Source organism: Nothoprocta perdicaria, unplaced genomic scaffold (assembly GCF_003342845.1).
Source record: "Nothoprocta perdicaria isolate Ctin4 unplaced genomic scaffold, notPer1 scaffold_346, whole genome shotgun sequence".
Taxonomy (NCBI): Eukaryota; Metazoa; Chordata; class Aves; order Tinamiformes; family Tinamidae; genus Nothoprocta; species Nothoprocta perdicaria.
The window spans coordinates 92,620-109,913 of NW_020455584.1; the positions used below are offsets into that span (position 1 = coordinate 92,620).

Consider the following 17,294-nt stretch of genomic DNA (forward strand, 5'->3'; position numbering starts at 1 on the left):
CTATTCTTTTAGCAATGTGAAGGATGGGGGAAATATATTAAGAGACAGGAAACTTTAGGATGAAAACTAATATTTAAATACAAACCAGCTGGTTTGAGTTGTTGTTTTCTTTTGTATGTGTGTCTTTTTTTTTTTATTTCTTCCAAGCGAAGCCATAATTAATTATTTACAATTTAATTCCCATAGGGATACTTGGAGGGAAGTTCTTGGAAAGAAGTCGCATTAAGAAGCCTGGGCAGGAGCTTTTCAAGAGCGAGCCATCTGAATACTTCAAGGCGCAGAATCTGTTTGTTGGAGCCAGAGTTTGTTTCCATGGACACAACTTTCTCTTGGTGGATGCTGATGAATATGCTTTCAACTACATGGAGAAGCATGCAAATGAGGTGAAACTCTCTCTTGCACTTTTTGTTACCTTCCACAACGGTATCTTAGCTATATTGTATTTTTTTTTTCAGAATCAATTATGCCTCTTTTCTTCATCCCAGTGTCCAATTAATCTTGAAAATACAGGAGGTGCCACGCTGCCTCAGATGAATGGTCCACTGAGCCCAGTGCTTTCTCTCTAGCAATCCATGTAGGAGATACTAGGTGACTTTCTATAGTGCATTCCCTCCTACTTCCTCAGCATTCACACTGGAGGTTGTTCAAAGGTAATATCCTTGCCTGTTCCTGCTAGAAACTGTTTATGGACCTATTGTTCTTGAACTTTCTACATTCACAGTTTTCTGTGCCAGCAAGTTGGCAAGTCCACTCACTGCTATGCAAAGAAGTATCTGACAAAAGGATTGTCTTTTATCCATTTCAAACCTACCTCCCACTCGTGACCCAAATTGTGTTTGTGGGGTTTGGTGAAGATTCCCATTCAGCTTAGGCACCACCTTCATAATGTTGTGAACTCTGGTCATATTCCCCACTCAGCTTAATCCCTTCCAAATTAGAGTCTTTGCCTTTTTAAGTCTGTCTTTGCAAGGCAACTATGAAATGCAGAGACCGGAGTTGTGCACAGTACTTGAAGTGTGAGAACATATAGTTTAGAGTCTTACTTACTACTGAGGCTATTTCATTTTTGGTTTGATTTATGTGTGTTCATAAACAATTTATCTGTCAAAACATATCATTTGTGATACTGGAAATTCATTCCACAGACAGAAATTCAGGTTTATTCTTTGTACTGTATTTCACTGTCTTTTACTTTTGCCTTCAGAGGGAAGAGCAATAATTAATAGAGACATAGAGTGGTTTTGGTGATATGTGTTGTATGATACCAATTAATGCACAAATGGGTACTAAAATTGCCTTCATTAGCTAAAAATGTAGAAGTAATCAATAGGAAGAAATGCACTTTGTCACAGAAGTCAGAAAAAGAAGGAAGACGGAGATGCAGAACCACAGAAAGAAGCTTCACATAGTGTTTTGTGGGATTTTTTGTTGCCTTGGTAAGAAATGTCGATGTTCTTTTCATGCAATGTTTTTTAAGATATAGCTTGTGCTGAAATATTTGGATAAATGAAATCTGGTATACCTAGCAATTCCCGTTATATGCAGTTCTGAATTAGTCATTCTGAGGCACATCTTAGGAATGCATCAGGAATCAAGGAATTGTTGGATTTGACATGACCATGAATATCATTCTGTGGGTTAGACTGTGTTGTGAGGCCTCAATGTCTTGGGTCAGTGCAAATGCTTCATTGCTTGTGGTGGGCCTGTAGCATGACCTGTGCTTTCAGCAGACCTTTCTGGCTCACACATTATCCAGAGCTGCCCTTTTCTTTACATATGTTGAGAACAGCACTGGGGAAAGTATCTGGGAAGGTTTAACAAGCTGCAAGAGCCACAAGATACTCTGCTTTTTTATGTATTTATTTTGTCCAGACCTTTTATGGGCAGGGAAAAGAGAAGATGATAGCTGAGATTCTTGTTTCCCTGTGTGCCCCATCTCCAGAATAACAAGGAAGGGGTGCAAAGTGCCTGCTGATGTAAAACACTGTGACAGCCAAGTGCCTGTACAGGCTTTGTGGTCTTCTGTTGTATGGGCATAGAGGTTGATTTTGCTTCCACTGAGATCAACAGAGTAACTACTGGCTTGAACCTAAGCAGGACAAGCAAAACCAGATTGTTACTGCTAGAATGACAAGCATAATGTGGGAGGGAGTGAAAGTGGGTAGGTGGTTATCTCCTGCTGCTCAGGCACTAGATGTCTATGCAGACTTCTGGAATAAGCAGGGTAAAAAATGGTATAAAAGTCTCTGCTTGGAGACTATAGAGAGGTAGAACATTTCATCCATCTTTAAATGCTCTGCTGGTTGCTTCTTTCTGCCTAGACTTTTCTCATTCTTTGTCCCTTTATTTATTTATTTATTTTCCAGCAAAAGGATGTGTGCTCACAGTGATGGCTTTGGAAGAGAACTGGGAACATTGCCAGCCGTGTGGCTTTGGTCAAGCTGCTCCAAAACAAGGGCTTTGCCTTGCATGCCACTGCATGCTGACATTGAACCTGGAGCAGTTTTGCATGGGCAACAGCTGCCTCCTCTAGATCTGAGGATGTTGATATTGTTCTGGCAGTGTGAGAGAGATGTGAAACACCCTTTTCAAGATCATTTTGAACTAATACAATGGGATAGACAGCCTTCAGCATAGCTAGGAGTAAGACCTATTCTTTGGAATGATTAGGTCTTTAATACCAATCAAACCTAATTTCAAATACTTGCTAATTCAAAAACCATGGCTTACTGGGAGAAATGAGAGAAAAACATTTTCAGAAAGTTCAATGTACTTTACAAGCTCAAGCTTAAGCATAACACAATGTGAGAGCATATCTGATGTTCAAACCCGGACTCAGCCCCTATTTAAAGAGTAAATACATAGATGCTTTATGCTAACATGTTATCTCATGATATAGATGCTTTATGTTTAGAAGGAGTGCAGCAAATAAATCACTGGAATAGCCCTGACACAAGAACCTGAATGTAGGATAGAAGCTTCAGTGCTCCAGTTCTGTTTATCAGCATTCAATTTTATTTTAATGACCTGGGTATGAAGAAATAAGCAATCAGAGAAAGAAATAAGTCTTCCTACATGGCAGGAAAAACTAGTTTCTAACAAATATTCATCTGTTGATCCTGAGTAAGAAAACCAAGACTAATATGAATGAGTATTTCTTTTTGTTCGTCAGAATAGAGCAAAAAGATTATTTTTAATTTGCTGAAATTTATTAATAGAAGATTAAGGGAGATGCAGCGGGATAACACTAGGACCAGTTTATTAGATTTGTGTCTTAAGTATTTCCACTTCTGCTTTAACAGTACAATGCTTGAAACAAAAGTGAATGTGGTTTTATGTATCTGGAATAAGCTTTGTGAGAAGGATCTGGTTATTTTTGTTTAAGTTTTCATATTCTCAGTAGGAAGAAATCTTTATCAGCAGCAGATTCCCCTCCAATATTGATGTGAATTTGAAATGTGGCAATGCTTATTTCATCATGGCCCTATGTCTCCCCACCTCTTGCTGGTACGTGAATTGAATATTGCCTTTCTGTCTGATCTGTATTTCTTGCTTTCCTCCCTTAAGTTCTCCATGGCTGATATCAGTGTCATCCTCAAGAAGCTGAAAGCTGTAGCAGAGCCTTGTTCCCGAGAGGTCAAGCAGATGTTTGCAGCCGCTGATCCTGACCATACCAAGGTGATCGAGTACGACTCCTTCAGGTAACACGCTGTGTTTTGCTCTTTCCCATTTTGCAGAGGCACATTCTCCAGAAATGCATAGAGCATGACTTTGCTTTCAGGTTCCACTGTTCCCAGGGACAAATCTGAGCACCTGCTGATGGTCTAAGAGCCTTCTGCAGTGACACCTAATGTGTCTGTCCTGCCAGAGGAAAAAGTGGCTTCTAGGAATGCTTTACTTTTGTGTTTTCTAGAGATAGTATATAGCTTTTTTTTTTTTTTTTCCTGTTCATTCATATTATACCTAATAATCTAAAATTCATTTTAATTTCTGTCCATGTACATTATTTTTTTAACAAAAATCTTTTTCTCATGACAAAGGCAGGAGAACATTTCTTTGCCTCTGTGAAAAGTCACAGATTTAACTAACTATTTTATATATAATAACTATTTTATATATAACTATTTTATATGTAAGAACTATTATTTAATAACATACATATAATTTAATAACTTTGTTATATATTTCTTATATCTTTGTTTTGTATTTTCTTCTATACATTACTGCTTATTTTTAATCTGTTGTGTCAGTTTACAATTATAATCAACTACAAATGGTTATTTTTAGTATATGCAAATATCTGTGATTTTTAGTACATGCAAATATCTATGTGACAGCTTCAACCAGCAAAATAATTCTTTTTTCTTATCTTAAAGACAGCTAAAGCTATACTGTCATCTGAATTTTGTTGTTCAGATTTCTTCTTTCTACTTAAATAATTTTACACAAGCTATATTTTTAAAGATACACCCATAAATCTGTTGTAGAAAAGTATAATCATGGCTATACAATTTACTTGTTCCCATCTTGAGAACCCAAATTTACAGCAAGTCATCTAGGAACTAAACACATGACATAGACTGAAGTTATCCCCTGCGCAACAATTAGAAATACTGAAAGTTTGTTAAAGAGAAAAATGAAATAAGTAAAAGTTACATGCCTGCCTATCAGATGGTCCTTGCCTGAATGTTTTTTTCTGATAGGATATTGACAAGCTCAATTTGCTGTTAGAGACAAAGAACCAGGTAGGTTTAGCAAAGAGGCCTATCTTTAATTCATCTTGTGAAATAGCTCTCTTTAGCAATTAATTATTATTTCTTTTTTTTTTCTCTAACAAATTCAGATTGCAATCTTTCTTATTCTACTAGAATGAGAAAGAAGTAGAACAAAAGATAAGCAGTGGGGAAAGCTGTGTCACCTTGTTTCTTTTCCTCAGGAGGAATTTAGATGGAATTCTGTGTATGAATCCTGGGTCTCTGACATCAGTCTCTAGCAATAATAAGACAAATGAGTAATTACCAAATGAGACAATAATTTTATCTGGGGCTTTGGTGACTTGAGAGGATGCAAGATTTTAAAACCCTGCCTCTGCAAGAGCTCCTGTCATGTGTGGAAATCCAGTCTGTGAAAGTATTCACATGGGTGAAGGTATCTACATGCTCTGAGCTTTGCAGGCTGAGTGTTTAGAAAGCTGGTCTTACCAGGCAGTGCTGTCTTCTACTTAGGTTTGTGGTAATATACATCAAAACAGGCTCCATATTTGACTGTGTCTCTGAATACTGCTATAATATAAAAAATAATATTCAGTAATTGTATAATAATGGTGATAAGTAATAAAAATGCTAATAGATGGATCAGTTTTTGGTATTTGAGTTTGTCTAATCACCAAATAAGTCTTTTTTTTTCTGGTGTTTTTAACAACTTACCACCTCCTTACATTTATCTGCTGGAAATAAAGAATCTTTTTAATTTCTTTAATATGAGAAAGGCAGCAGTTGAATACAAGTAGATTTTATATAGTGTTTAACATCCTTTGCTGAATAGCTGTGTGAATGTAATCATATTCTTGGCTACAAATAAATATCTTTAAGCAGAACCACACCAGTCTCTGAGAAGAAACTAGTGAAAAGTTACGTTCATTGGTAGAATTTTGTGTTTTGGAGGGGTACTAAATTTCTGTGCTTTTAATTCAGACCTATTCAGAAGCATTCAAGATTTTAAGTTTTCTCCAACTTGAGAGTTCGAGCCTTGTGTCAGAAATTTGTGCATCACAATAATTTACTCCGTTTGTTTTCAAAGAGTGTGGTATCGTTGCAGTGATGCACTACCCTCCAGGGTGCCACAAGGTACAGTTCTAATTGCTTCAGCAATTAGGTTGAAGATTATTTTTAGTGCAGTTTACCCAGAAGTGTCAGAGAAAGTTAAACTGATTTTGGCTAAGGCAAAAGGCCTCTGTTGATGCTTGCTATTAAAAAAAAAAATACTGTTAAATTCAGCAGAGAGGCATGTTTGAAAACATAAAGCCATGCATAATTACATAAAACCAAATTTGACAAAAAAAGTCTTGTAACAATTGGAGTAAATTGTAGTTCAGACCTTTTTCCAGGAGGTCTGTATGCTTCCTGCCTTTCCTTGCATGCCTTAACTGATGGCATGCTTTTCTTTCCTCATGTTGTGCATATGTCCAGCATAAATGCAGAGCTCTCTAATCACTGAAGGTGATGTATTCACAGGATCAAACAGAATCCCAGAATGGTTGAGGTTGGAAGGGACCTCTAGAGACCATCCAGTCCAACCCCCTGCTCCAGCAGGGACACCCAGAGCACGGGGCACAGGGCGGCATCCAGGTGGGTTTGGAAGATCTCCAGAGAAGGAGACTCCACAGCCTCCCTGGGCAGCCTGTGCCAGGGCTCTGGCACTCTCACAGGAAAGAAGTTCCTCCTCACATGGAGACAGAACTGCCTGTGTTTCAACCTGTGCCCATTGCCCCCTGTCCTGTCACTGGCCACCACTGAGAAGAGCTTGGCCCCTTCCTCCCTACATTCACCCTTCATGTATTCATATATATTGATCAGACCCCCTCTCAGACTTCTCCGGTAAGGAATCACAGAATCACAGAGTGGCTGAGGTTGGAAGGGACCTCTTAGGGATGACCTAGTCCAACCCCCTCCTCCAGCAGGGACACCCAGAGCACGGGGCACAGGGCGGCATCCAGGCGGGTTTGGAAGATCTCCAGAGAAGGAAACTCCACAATCTCACTGGGCAGCCTTTGCTAGGCCCATTCCCTATTGTAAAGATTATATCATCTTTAAAATCAGTCTTCTTTCTTCCATCTCCCCCTTCTACAAAACAGAGAATATTCTGAATTATGAATAGGAGTACTGTTTCCTAACCTGTACAGTTTGTATATCCATTTGCTGATACCTCCACCGATGCTCTCAGGGACCTAACACCAAAATCACTGCTGTGCACAGCAACAAGTCCTTGCTATCAAGAGGAGCCCTTGATATCATTCAATGTCAGCACTGCCCCTTCAAACAGATTCCCAGAACATTTCCTTTTCTTTAGGCTGACTGATTTTAGCAGTGCAGGCATCTCAAGAGAGCTGGTACTCAGGCTGCCCTTGCATGGGATTCGCTTGCCCTCTGAGATTCTTCAAGCATTAGCTGGTCTTGGCATTGCTTCCTGGCCTTCTTTCTTGCCAGGAGGGCTTGTGATTGCAATTCGGGTGCAATTTTCTGCCTTTCTCTGTCTGTGTCCAGTTCCTGTCTTCTCTCCCCCAGTTCTCTTCTGAAAGCTGCCAGGCCCAGCTTTCACAGTGCTCTATGAAGTGTGCCTTGGCACTTGATTAATATTCTCTCCTTTGTGGGCTGCTTCTGGCCCACTTCCTCTCTGCCTTAGGAAATTCTGTCTGTATTTTATGCAGCAGTTACTGTACGTGCTTCATGTTTACAGATAACTAATCATATGCTGCAGAATGCAAAATATGATTAAAATATGATTAGGAGTAAAATAGCATAGTATCTTATATAATTGGCTGTGTTACTGCATATATGCAGTGACAAAAGGAGTCTGTGCTGATATTTGGTTCCAGTAAGACATTTGCAGGTAATGGGCTTCAAATATGACTATTACTTTTTTGTTGTATATAGAACCATCTACACAGAAAACATGGACAACGTTCAAAGTTTAGAGGTTGGGTGGTTTCCAGAAAACCTTTTTGAACAGACCTGGATTTCTAATTTAAGTGAGTTCATTTAACAACAGCATTTTACCTTCTAGTTACTTCCACAGATATTTAGTGCCTATTAACTGCTTTTAATTCTTCTACTTAATACTAATGTAGGTTGCTGCTGTTTTTGTGGACAGGAATTTGATAGTGAATATCACTAATGGAGCACTGTCAGAACATGAGATTATGACTCTTGGCCGCTGTTACAGCCTGAGGGAGGACTCTGAGATGGATGTCCACTTCCTCCTTGCAGTGGCTCAAGAACAATTAAAGAAGAAGAGTTTTGAGAATTTTGGACAACTCTCTGCTGTGTTTGTATACAATGACCATGAAAAGTAAGGTTCCTGCGTTAAACCTAGGCTGTGATTTGCAGAGTTCTGCTTTGAAATCTATCTACTTCCCGGTTATTGTTGACCAAATGATACATTACAGTAAAAGACATTTATTTCTGATGTTAGCCTCTCTCTGCACTTGGAAGTGGGCAAGAAGTGGGAAGTGGACTTTCCATCATAGCTGCTATATAGATTATACTGTGACATAATCACATGCTTGGTCACAAATCACAGTATTTTAAATCAAAGAGGAAAAATAGTGATTTTAAAGAAAAAAAAGGTATTTCATCCTCGGTATGAATTGTTTATCCTTTTTGTTGTCTGATAGAACAGATATTAAGAATTTTAGATGATCCTTTAGAATCTCTGAGAGTGATTATCATATGAATTTTATGTTTCTCAGATTTATAACACTGAAATTTCATAAAACAAGCTTTCGTTACCTGTAGCCCAATATACTTAATATGTTTTGTTATTCACAGCAGCATGTGTTTGGAATAAACCTGGAAAATCTGTTTCTGTTTGTTTAGATGTGGAGTGCTGCCCCATGAGACGTGCAGGACTATTTGCAAGTCCTTCAGGTTGCCACTGGCTGATGATCTTCTGCAAGCTTTGCTGAACATGTAAGGCAAAGATGACTGTATGACCTCTGTGCTTGGGTGTAAGTGAATACAATGTAGCATATGCTTACTGAAAGGAGGCTGTTGAATATCCACTGGAGAGAAATTTCGTACAAGTTCATCATTTATACAATTTTAATGATTAGATCATTCTCATTGTGTCCATATACACATGCATATTTTCTTCTTTTTCTTCTTTTCTTCTTTTCATATTTTCTTATTTATAGAATATTTTTAATTAACTAAGGCATATCCATTTTAGGAATATTACTTTTGTCTGGCTTTAGAGATCATCTGGATTTTTCCTGAATTCTATGGAATTAAGTTGGTGGGAATTAGCGAAGGCACCTACCATGTTCAGCAGCAGGCCCATGTTTTCCCTAGTTTTCCTCTTGCTACTGATGTATTTGCAAAGGCCCTTCCTGTTGTCCCAGACATCTCTTCCTAACACTACTTCCAAACAGACCTTGGCCTTCCTCACCACCTCCCTGCATTCTCTGGCAGTGTTTCTATATTCTTCACACGTGGTCTGGTCCTTCTTCCACTTTATGCACATTCCTCTCTTTTTCTCTTTAAGTTTTCCCAAGAGCTCCTTGCCATCCATGCAGGTCGTCTTTGATACTTGTGTCAGTGGGAGAAAAAGTGGAGGAGTTTGCATTCAATGCACTCGTATCAAAGGTTACAGTTCAGAGTAACCTGGGGTGTTTTCAACACTCCTGTCATGGTGAGTTTTGCTTTCATGACTCACTTTCCTGGTAGTAGGTCTAAATAGATACTCATCGACCCCTTCTTTCCTGTATCATTAAATATATTGCTGGTGCCTTCACATTGTGTAGAATGCAGAGCATGTCTTGTTATCTGTTGTATTTAGGTGCTTTCAGGTGGACATGCTTCATGATTTCAGGAGGAATTTCAAACCAAGCTTCTGGATTTATCAGATAATGGAAAGGCTCTAGTCAAGGAGAAATATGGAATGCTTTTGATAAAGCATTTACGTGCTGCAAGCAAGACTTCTTCCTTCAGTCAGTGTCAATAAGACTGCTGTAAGGAGCCTAAGGGTTTGTTTTCTACAAAGCCCCTGTTCCCCTCAGATCCAAAACTTTCAAAACATTGAGTTTCCTGTGGTAGCCAGATAGATGAGTTAGGCAACTGGTTGGCCTTACATCACTTCTGACAGTTGGGTTACAAGCCTTAGTGATCAGAAGCCTGTCTAAATTTTAGCATTAATATAAAACTCATTTTTTAGAACTCCCACTAAGCTGCCCAACACAAAAAGTGCTGCAGGACAATTGACATACAGTATTGAACAAGGAGTTCTCATAGTTTCCACTTCTTAAAGACTGAAATTGAATAGATGCAACCAGATGAGAGTCTGGAGGTTTTCCTTTATGTACTAACCCAGTGCTGATGAAAAACAGACAGTCCTGACACATCATAGGCTCCAGAGACGTATTTATTGTTTGTGAATTTATACCAGGGAAAGATTTTGTGAGATGAATCTCTCCTCTCTTAAAAAGGCTCAGTAGATAGTTAAAAAGAAAAAGGCCAGTGCACTCTAATAAAAAATAGAGATAAGGCAAGGAGGGGACTTAGGCCTGGATTCACAACAGTTCATGGGCATTTAGGCCAGTGCTCATGACAGTTGAACCAGGATTTAGATGCTCCAGGTTCTTTCTATAGGCCATGGAGAAGGAGAGAGGGTTTTCTCCTCAGCCTGTTGAAGAGCTGCATTTCTGAATGACCATCCTCTTCCCTTTGATTCCAAGGCATTTATGGGCGACGTATATTCCATGTTTTGGTACAAGAAAGTTAAATGGGATGAGGCTGGGCCATGTATGCAGTGGAAGAAGTTCTCCACATGATGCAGTGTTATGCAGCATGCCAGTTTTGTATTACAGTATCAAACTGCTTTGCAAGGTAGCAGTACATGTACAGTACTACAGATAATAGGGGAAAAAATGTGTTCTTATTAATATGTGCAGTTGTCCCTGGCTGGTAAGGCCATGGTTTCTTGAGGGTGCGCAGACAGAAGAATATTTCCTGAATTATCCTTGACAGGAATTACTTTCCATTAGTGTGGGAATATGAGAGTAGAGTTGTATGAATGAGATGTAGCATTTTTCCTTCCCTCCTGCTTTCCCTACTTCTTCTCAAGACTGAAGAATCACGAAGCAGGCAGGTACTGCTGATGAAGAACAGCCTCACTGCTTGGGAGTTCAGTGTGTGCTAAATTCCTCCCTGTCAACAATAGTCCTTCCCTGGTTTTCGAGGAAGAGCTATGTGATTTTGTGTCCATTGATGTTTCTGAAGCAAACAGCAGTAGTGATTTTAGTGTATGAATCTGGATTTATGAAGGAGGAGAATGATACAATAAAAGTTGTTGGATCAATTCCCACAGAATCAGTGTCTATAGTTAATGCACTGTCTGGACCCTATTCAGCTATAAAATAGTATTAGACAGTGTGATCAGATTATACTGACTGAAGATGGAAACTATATGTTTATTCAGCTTTACTATCTAAGATTAGGTGGCAAAGACTTTCTGTAGGACTTAACAGTTCTGTTTTTCCATTTTAAAAGGTAATACTCCTAGAATACTAATTATTTACATTTGAAGATTACAGCACAGTAATCAGTCCCTTATTAAAAGCTTGGGATGGAACTAGAAGTTACCGTCTGATTTGGGGGTCGCCTCCAGATGACCCAGGCTTTTTTTTATTTGCCCCATGCAGTGAGCATGCGGGTCCCACAGAGTGCAGGGGGAAGTAGCACAAGGGGAGAGTGGTTTAGTAAGACCTGGTTTCAAAAGGTCTGCCTAGATTAAACTTACCTTTTTCAATGTTGTGGGATTCTGCAGTATTAGAATTCAAGTGCTCAGAAATATGCCCATTTTTTTTTCAATTTACTTGAGCTAGCCTATTAAAAAATATTCCCTTTCTCCATCAGCCTTGTCTCACTCAGAGTTTTTTAATTACAATGCAGTGCAGTTTTTTCATCACAATGTATTAGGCGATGCAGATGGCGCACATTTGTCTCTGCCAGAAAACTGCAATAGTTATTAGAAGCATTTCTTTAAATTTATGCAGGCATAATGAACAATTATAGCTTGTTTAATAAACATTTTTGCTGAAGTGCTTAAGTAATGAATTTTAGCATTTTGTTATGCTGTTATTTTTATTTACTGCAAAGCTAAGTGTGTGCTAACAAGGACTTAAAAAGATGCTGTCCTTTCCCTAGTGGGTATACGAACAGCTGGCAGATAAGGAAGGAAATAAATGGAGTGAAGGAGGAGTGATCACAAGTATGCGATATTACACGTTGATGCTTATGTATTAATTTAGTTGTGAAGCATCCATCTCTATTTTTCAAATATGTCTTTTATTGCTGTAAGAAATGCTTCACAGCTCCACTGTACTGAAGTGAGGCTGTTGAGCTCTAGGAAAGGACTTGTGATTTTGGATAGCAAGAATTTTGCTCTTGCCATTGGACTAGATGTTATTAGTCTATAGAAAGAGGCAAGATTTTAGAATAGACGTGCTGGACATGTCAAAGGGAACAGGTAATAGATGTAGCCTGTCCCCAGTATCAAAGGCCGTTAGGCCTCCTTGCAAAAGGCCTCTACTTACAAAAATATGGATTCTATCAACAGAGGATGGGAGAGCCCTTTCTGCCTGTGAGGGAGAAGCCCTGAGAAGCTGATCGTGGGTGTCTCAGCTACAGGAGCCCTCTAACAACGGGTCTGCCACAAATTCTTCCCATTTGTCATGTTACTACTAGGTCATGCCAAGACGTTTCCATCTGCTCAACTTTTCCCCTGTTTGTGGCTGGTTGTTCTTTAATGATTTTTGCCATGTTGCCTACATGTCACGTTTTTTAGGGTTCTTGAATGGAATGAAAAGGTGTTTAAAAACAACATATACTCAGTAAAGCATCTTCAGGAATGGTCATAAGGTGTCTTAAGCAAATTTTTCAAATCTGGTGTATTTTATTGTGGTTCTATTTTTAGAAGCAGAAACGTGATATTGTTTCTGCAATGGCAAAGCGAAAAGAAAGCTCTGCAACCTGGGAAGGGGAGTGATTTTTCCGTAGTCCAGGACCACATGCATTGGTGGGATCAGAGGGCAAACCTGAGGACAGCCATGATTTCAAGAGGTCTTTGTTGGCGTCTTCTCGATAAGACAAAACTAATTTCCTTTAGTGAATGGTGAATGCTGTCATTTTCAGTCATATTAACTCCAGCCTTGAACTGTATGGTATCTCTGTCCTAATGCAGAAATTGATAACATCTCCTCATTTTATGCAATGCTCTGGGCCATATTAGAAGCATGTTGCATTTAGTAGGTTAGTACAATAAGCAATAGTAGTAAAGAGATCTAAGTCATAGTAATCTTTGTCTGGATTGTCACAGAATAATATTTTAAGATACTATCTGTAGGTATTTAAAAATGGGATGTAGAAGTCGTGGTTCTGGTGCCCACATGGAAAGCTTTCATTTTAGTTAAAGATACTATTTCATGTTTACGTTGCTGTCTCAGATTGCTAGTGCTGTCCCATCAAGGGGCTTTACTACATGTTAATCTTTGCTGAAAGCAGCAGTGGTGCTTACTTTGTCTTCATTGCTTCAAATTATGTTTAAATAATTACTTGCCTTCACTTAGTTCTTATTATAAAAATCCTCCTCGCAGATGTGTATCATCTCAGCAATGGACTTTTATCCTTTCAAAACTAGAGAAAGATCAATTATATTCCATGAACGGAACAGTTTTTAAAACATTCTGTTTAATGAAAGCATAAATATAAGCAAAATGGCAAACCAATATTTTTCTAAAGATATGGATTCTATCATGTATATGGTATTACAAAAAGACTGTCACAGCAGTTCTGACCTTCTGAAGGTGTCTGCCACTGCTTGCTTCCAAGAAGCACCATCTTTTTCATTGCCTAGCTACTTACTTCTAATGCAAAACTCTTTCTCTCTGCACTCTCCTTCTGCAAAAACAAACAAACAAACCCTAAACGAATGAATGAAAAACACTTAGAAGTAGGAATGGTAATTTTTGTGTGTATTGGATGTATTCCACAAAAGCCGGTCTCTTAAGAAAATGTTAAATTGCATGTAAGATACTAAGAAGTTGCAGGCTATGAGGCAGGCTGCTCCTGGCAATGTTTTGGACTCTCACTTAATCCTGGTAGCTTTCTTGGTCTGACTTTGCTCTCATCTTCAGCCTAACTCACTGTACTTCACATGTTTATTTATCACTAGCATCCCTGTTTATTGCTCTCAGTATATCTTGTTATAGCTCTTCTGATGACTAATAAATGAAAGGTGTGAGGGAATGAGAGACAGGATGAGTTGCAGTTTGTTAGAGTTCATTTTGTCTCTAGATTTATTTACCTTTTTCTCCAGCATTGTAATGCCAGTTTGTGTTATAAACTGTCCCTTACAGTATATTTATGCTTAATTTTTTACCAGAAACCTCGGTGAACATACGAGTTCTGAGGTGCATATTCTGTGCAATGTTATTTCATTTAGAACAACATAAAATAATTTTCTAAAATACCTGTTCCCTGAAGACCATAGTGTGTAGCTGATCTTCCTTCTCTACATGAAATAGTATTTGTCTCAGCAGAATATGATAGAATTGTTTGCCTGAATTTTTCTGCCCCCAGAAAGTCATTATTGAGTCTAACACTGGACACCAGATAAGCGCACCCACTTCCAGGGAACCTTCATAACTGATCCAAACCTATACATTTAGTCCAATAATCTGGCTGTTAAATAATAGCGAACAGTATACTTTTCAAGTGAAAACCGTTCTCAAGGTTCATGCAAACAGCGTTTTTGAAGGATTGAGTATTTTTAAGAAATGGTTGTAGAAGCCAAATATACCGGGTTAATTGTGCTGCCATGCAGCTCTCCCAAATCCTTCAGCCAGTTTCTTTCTAAGCAAAGGAGTTCTACATTGAGCATCCCCAGCTCTGTAGGTTTCTCACCAACTGGGAGATTGCAGTGTTAGAAAAGGTTGGGCTATGACTGAAAAGTAAAATGAAATTAGTTGAAATCTAATATGTTTCTTAAAGAAATGGAATTTTAGTATAAGATGCAACATTAAGTATTTATATGAACATGTAGTGTGTAATGCAGAAGTCCCATCGGTTTTGCAGGGTTTCCATTTTTACTCTTGCCAGTATTTGTTTCTATTGGTGTAAAAATTATTATCCAAAAGATGATATATTAGTATGATGTGAGAGAAAATGATACAACTCTGTAAAAAAAAAATCCATTTAAATTTGTGCCATCATATGGAAATCTTGCTTAGATTTGAAGATGGTCGTGAGAAAGTGGAGTATAAGAAGCTTGTGGATGGGCTGAACTGGAGAGAGAATCAAATCCCTGCCTTCCAGACAATAAAGGTTCCACTCAAGGTAAAATGAATATTTTTGAATCAAAGGCAATAGTATATCCAGGCTGCTGGGATATAATTTGGCCAAATATAGTAACATGAGTGATTTATCTAAGCGAGGTTAAAACCTTTTTTTGGTCTTTGCATGTTTGTACCTGTTTTCTTCAAATAATTATTATTATTTTTTCTGGAAAATAAAAAAGTAAGTCAGAGCCTCTGCCCTGAGCAGTTTTGCCCTGAAGCTCCATAGCAAAAAGCTGGCATGAAAGAACACAGATGAATTTGCTGTTAGTATGTTTGACTTTTTCCTCTTCAGTCATGTGGCTTGTCTAGCTATCGAGCGTGACCTAATTGGTAGCAGTATTGTTTATTCAGTTTTCTTCCCTTTTTTGTTTTGTTAGTTATCTGTAAAACCTAGACTAGGTTTTAGGCTGCACAAAAATATTTTATTGAAGGCCTCAACAAGAAATGGAGAAAGGAAGAGATTTAAATACTTTTGAATCTTTGAACTTGAGAATCCAATTGCCATTCTGTTCATGACCTGGCATGAATTACTAGCGACAGTTTTGGGGTACAATGTCTATATTTGACAGACAGATTTCAGCAGCAGAGTTGTGCTTGCTCAACAGACTGTTTTCTCCTTTCTTCCTGTCTGATTATTTTCTGTGCTTTTTAATGTTGAGTCATAGATAGCTTGCAAGACTTACTAGACATACATGTATATGTGCCTTGACAAAAACAATACAGGATTTAGTTTGAACATTTTTGCAAAAACGCTAGTGATAGTGTTTCTTAGTAAAATAATCTGCTGGATTGATAAAAATGTGTATGCAGTAATCTTGTAAGAAGATATGCTTTATTGCAGATAATAGAGGTCAACTATTGCACAGAAGAATTCCATGTGGAAATAAGGCAGATCACTATTGTGTAGTTTTAATTATTACTGTTTTCAACATTATGTTTTAAGCTATTATTTGTGTTACTGATTTTAGTATGAAGATGACTGGAGTGGACAGCTACCATCCCTTCCTGTGAAAAGGATCAAATACTTAACTCTTCTGGAGGATTTGTTTGGCAAGGAAGAGTAATCTGATCTATGCAAGTCATTGCTTTTGGACTGGTGTTTCAGCTCCAAAGCTCACTTGGGCAGATACTGGAGAGATTTATTAGAAAATTAAAAAAATCAAAGATGTACCTTTCATTGAATTTGATTTCTTATTCTAACATTGCTATAGCATTCATGTAAAACCTTCACAGTACTGCTCCATACAAACAAAATTAAAATTATAGCCTCTACTCTTAGTGTTTGGCCATATGAAGAATGTACAAGTGCTAAGCAACCTTTAAGTCAAAACCAGCAAAACATTACTGACCCTGCTTTGTTCCACAGACAAGAAAGGTAGTTTCATGACCTCTTACAATTTTGTCGGCCTGTATTATCACAATAAGGTAGTTCTGTTATACTTTTCTCCCTTGCTTTTTAGTTTATATCTGTATTTCTGCCATAACCCTATGCTGATACTTACATAGTGTTTATGTCAAAACTTGTTATTTTACAGAGGAAATAAAGCAGGATTTTAGCATTGTATAAACTTGTTCTCTATCAGAGATAATTATATCCTACCAATACAGAAATAAATGTTCCAGGCATACTTTTTGCATTAAATATGAACCAGATTAGGTGCCACCCAAATTTACTTGGGTCAGACATGTATGAAAAAAATGGTATTTCAATACAATTTTACCTTCTGTAACATTGTACTTGCCATTTGCAAATTGATTGATATCTTTCTCTTTGATCAAGATTGTGATGACAAAGAAGACTTTCTCTTAGCATTTTTATATCTTAAGCGTGTGCCAGCTCAGAGCCATGGTTACATCTGAATTGACTTCATGCCCATGTGCTAGAAGTAAGTACCATGGTTTAAAGACATTAAGAGCTGAGGGGGTTGACTCAACCACGATGACTCTGTAGGTGAAGGGGAGGGTCTGTGAGGAAGGTCTGTGCCTCTGCAGAAAGGTCTGTGCCCCTGGCTGGTGCTGGGAAACCAGCGGATTCGTTCATAGAATCATAGAATGCCAAAGGTTGGAAGGGACCTCAGAGGTCATCGAGTCCAACCCCCCTGCTCACGCAGGGTCACCTAGAGCACGTGGCACAGGGCTGCATCCAAGCGGGTTTTAAAGATCTCCAAAGAAGGAGACTCCA

General features: G+C 38.3%; 1 protein-coding gene across 1 annotated transcript in view; it reads left to right on the plus strand.

Annotated features, from left to right (window-relative positions):
• EFHC2 (EF-hand domain containing 2) overlaps positions 1–16,553 on the plus strand; it is a 52,348-nt gene extending 35,795 nt beyond the window's left edge. Inside the window, exons 10-15 of the mRNA XM_026044006.1 lie at positions 187–383; positions 3,568–3,701; positions 7,870–8,067; positions 8,595–8,687; positions 15,005–15,110; positions 16,081–16,553. Coding sequence (XP_025899791.1) covers positions 187–383; positions 3,568–3,701; positions 7,870–8,067; positions 8,595–8,687; positions 15,005–15,110; positions 16,081–16,176 — 824 coding nt within the window. The 3' untranslated portion in view covers positions 16,177–16,553. The remainder of the gene's footprint in view (positions 1–186; positions 384–3,567; positions 3,702–7,869; positions 8,068–8,594; positions 8,688–15,004; positions 15,111–16,080) is intronic.
• The last annotated feature ends 741 nt before the right edge of the window (positions 16,554–17,294 follow it).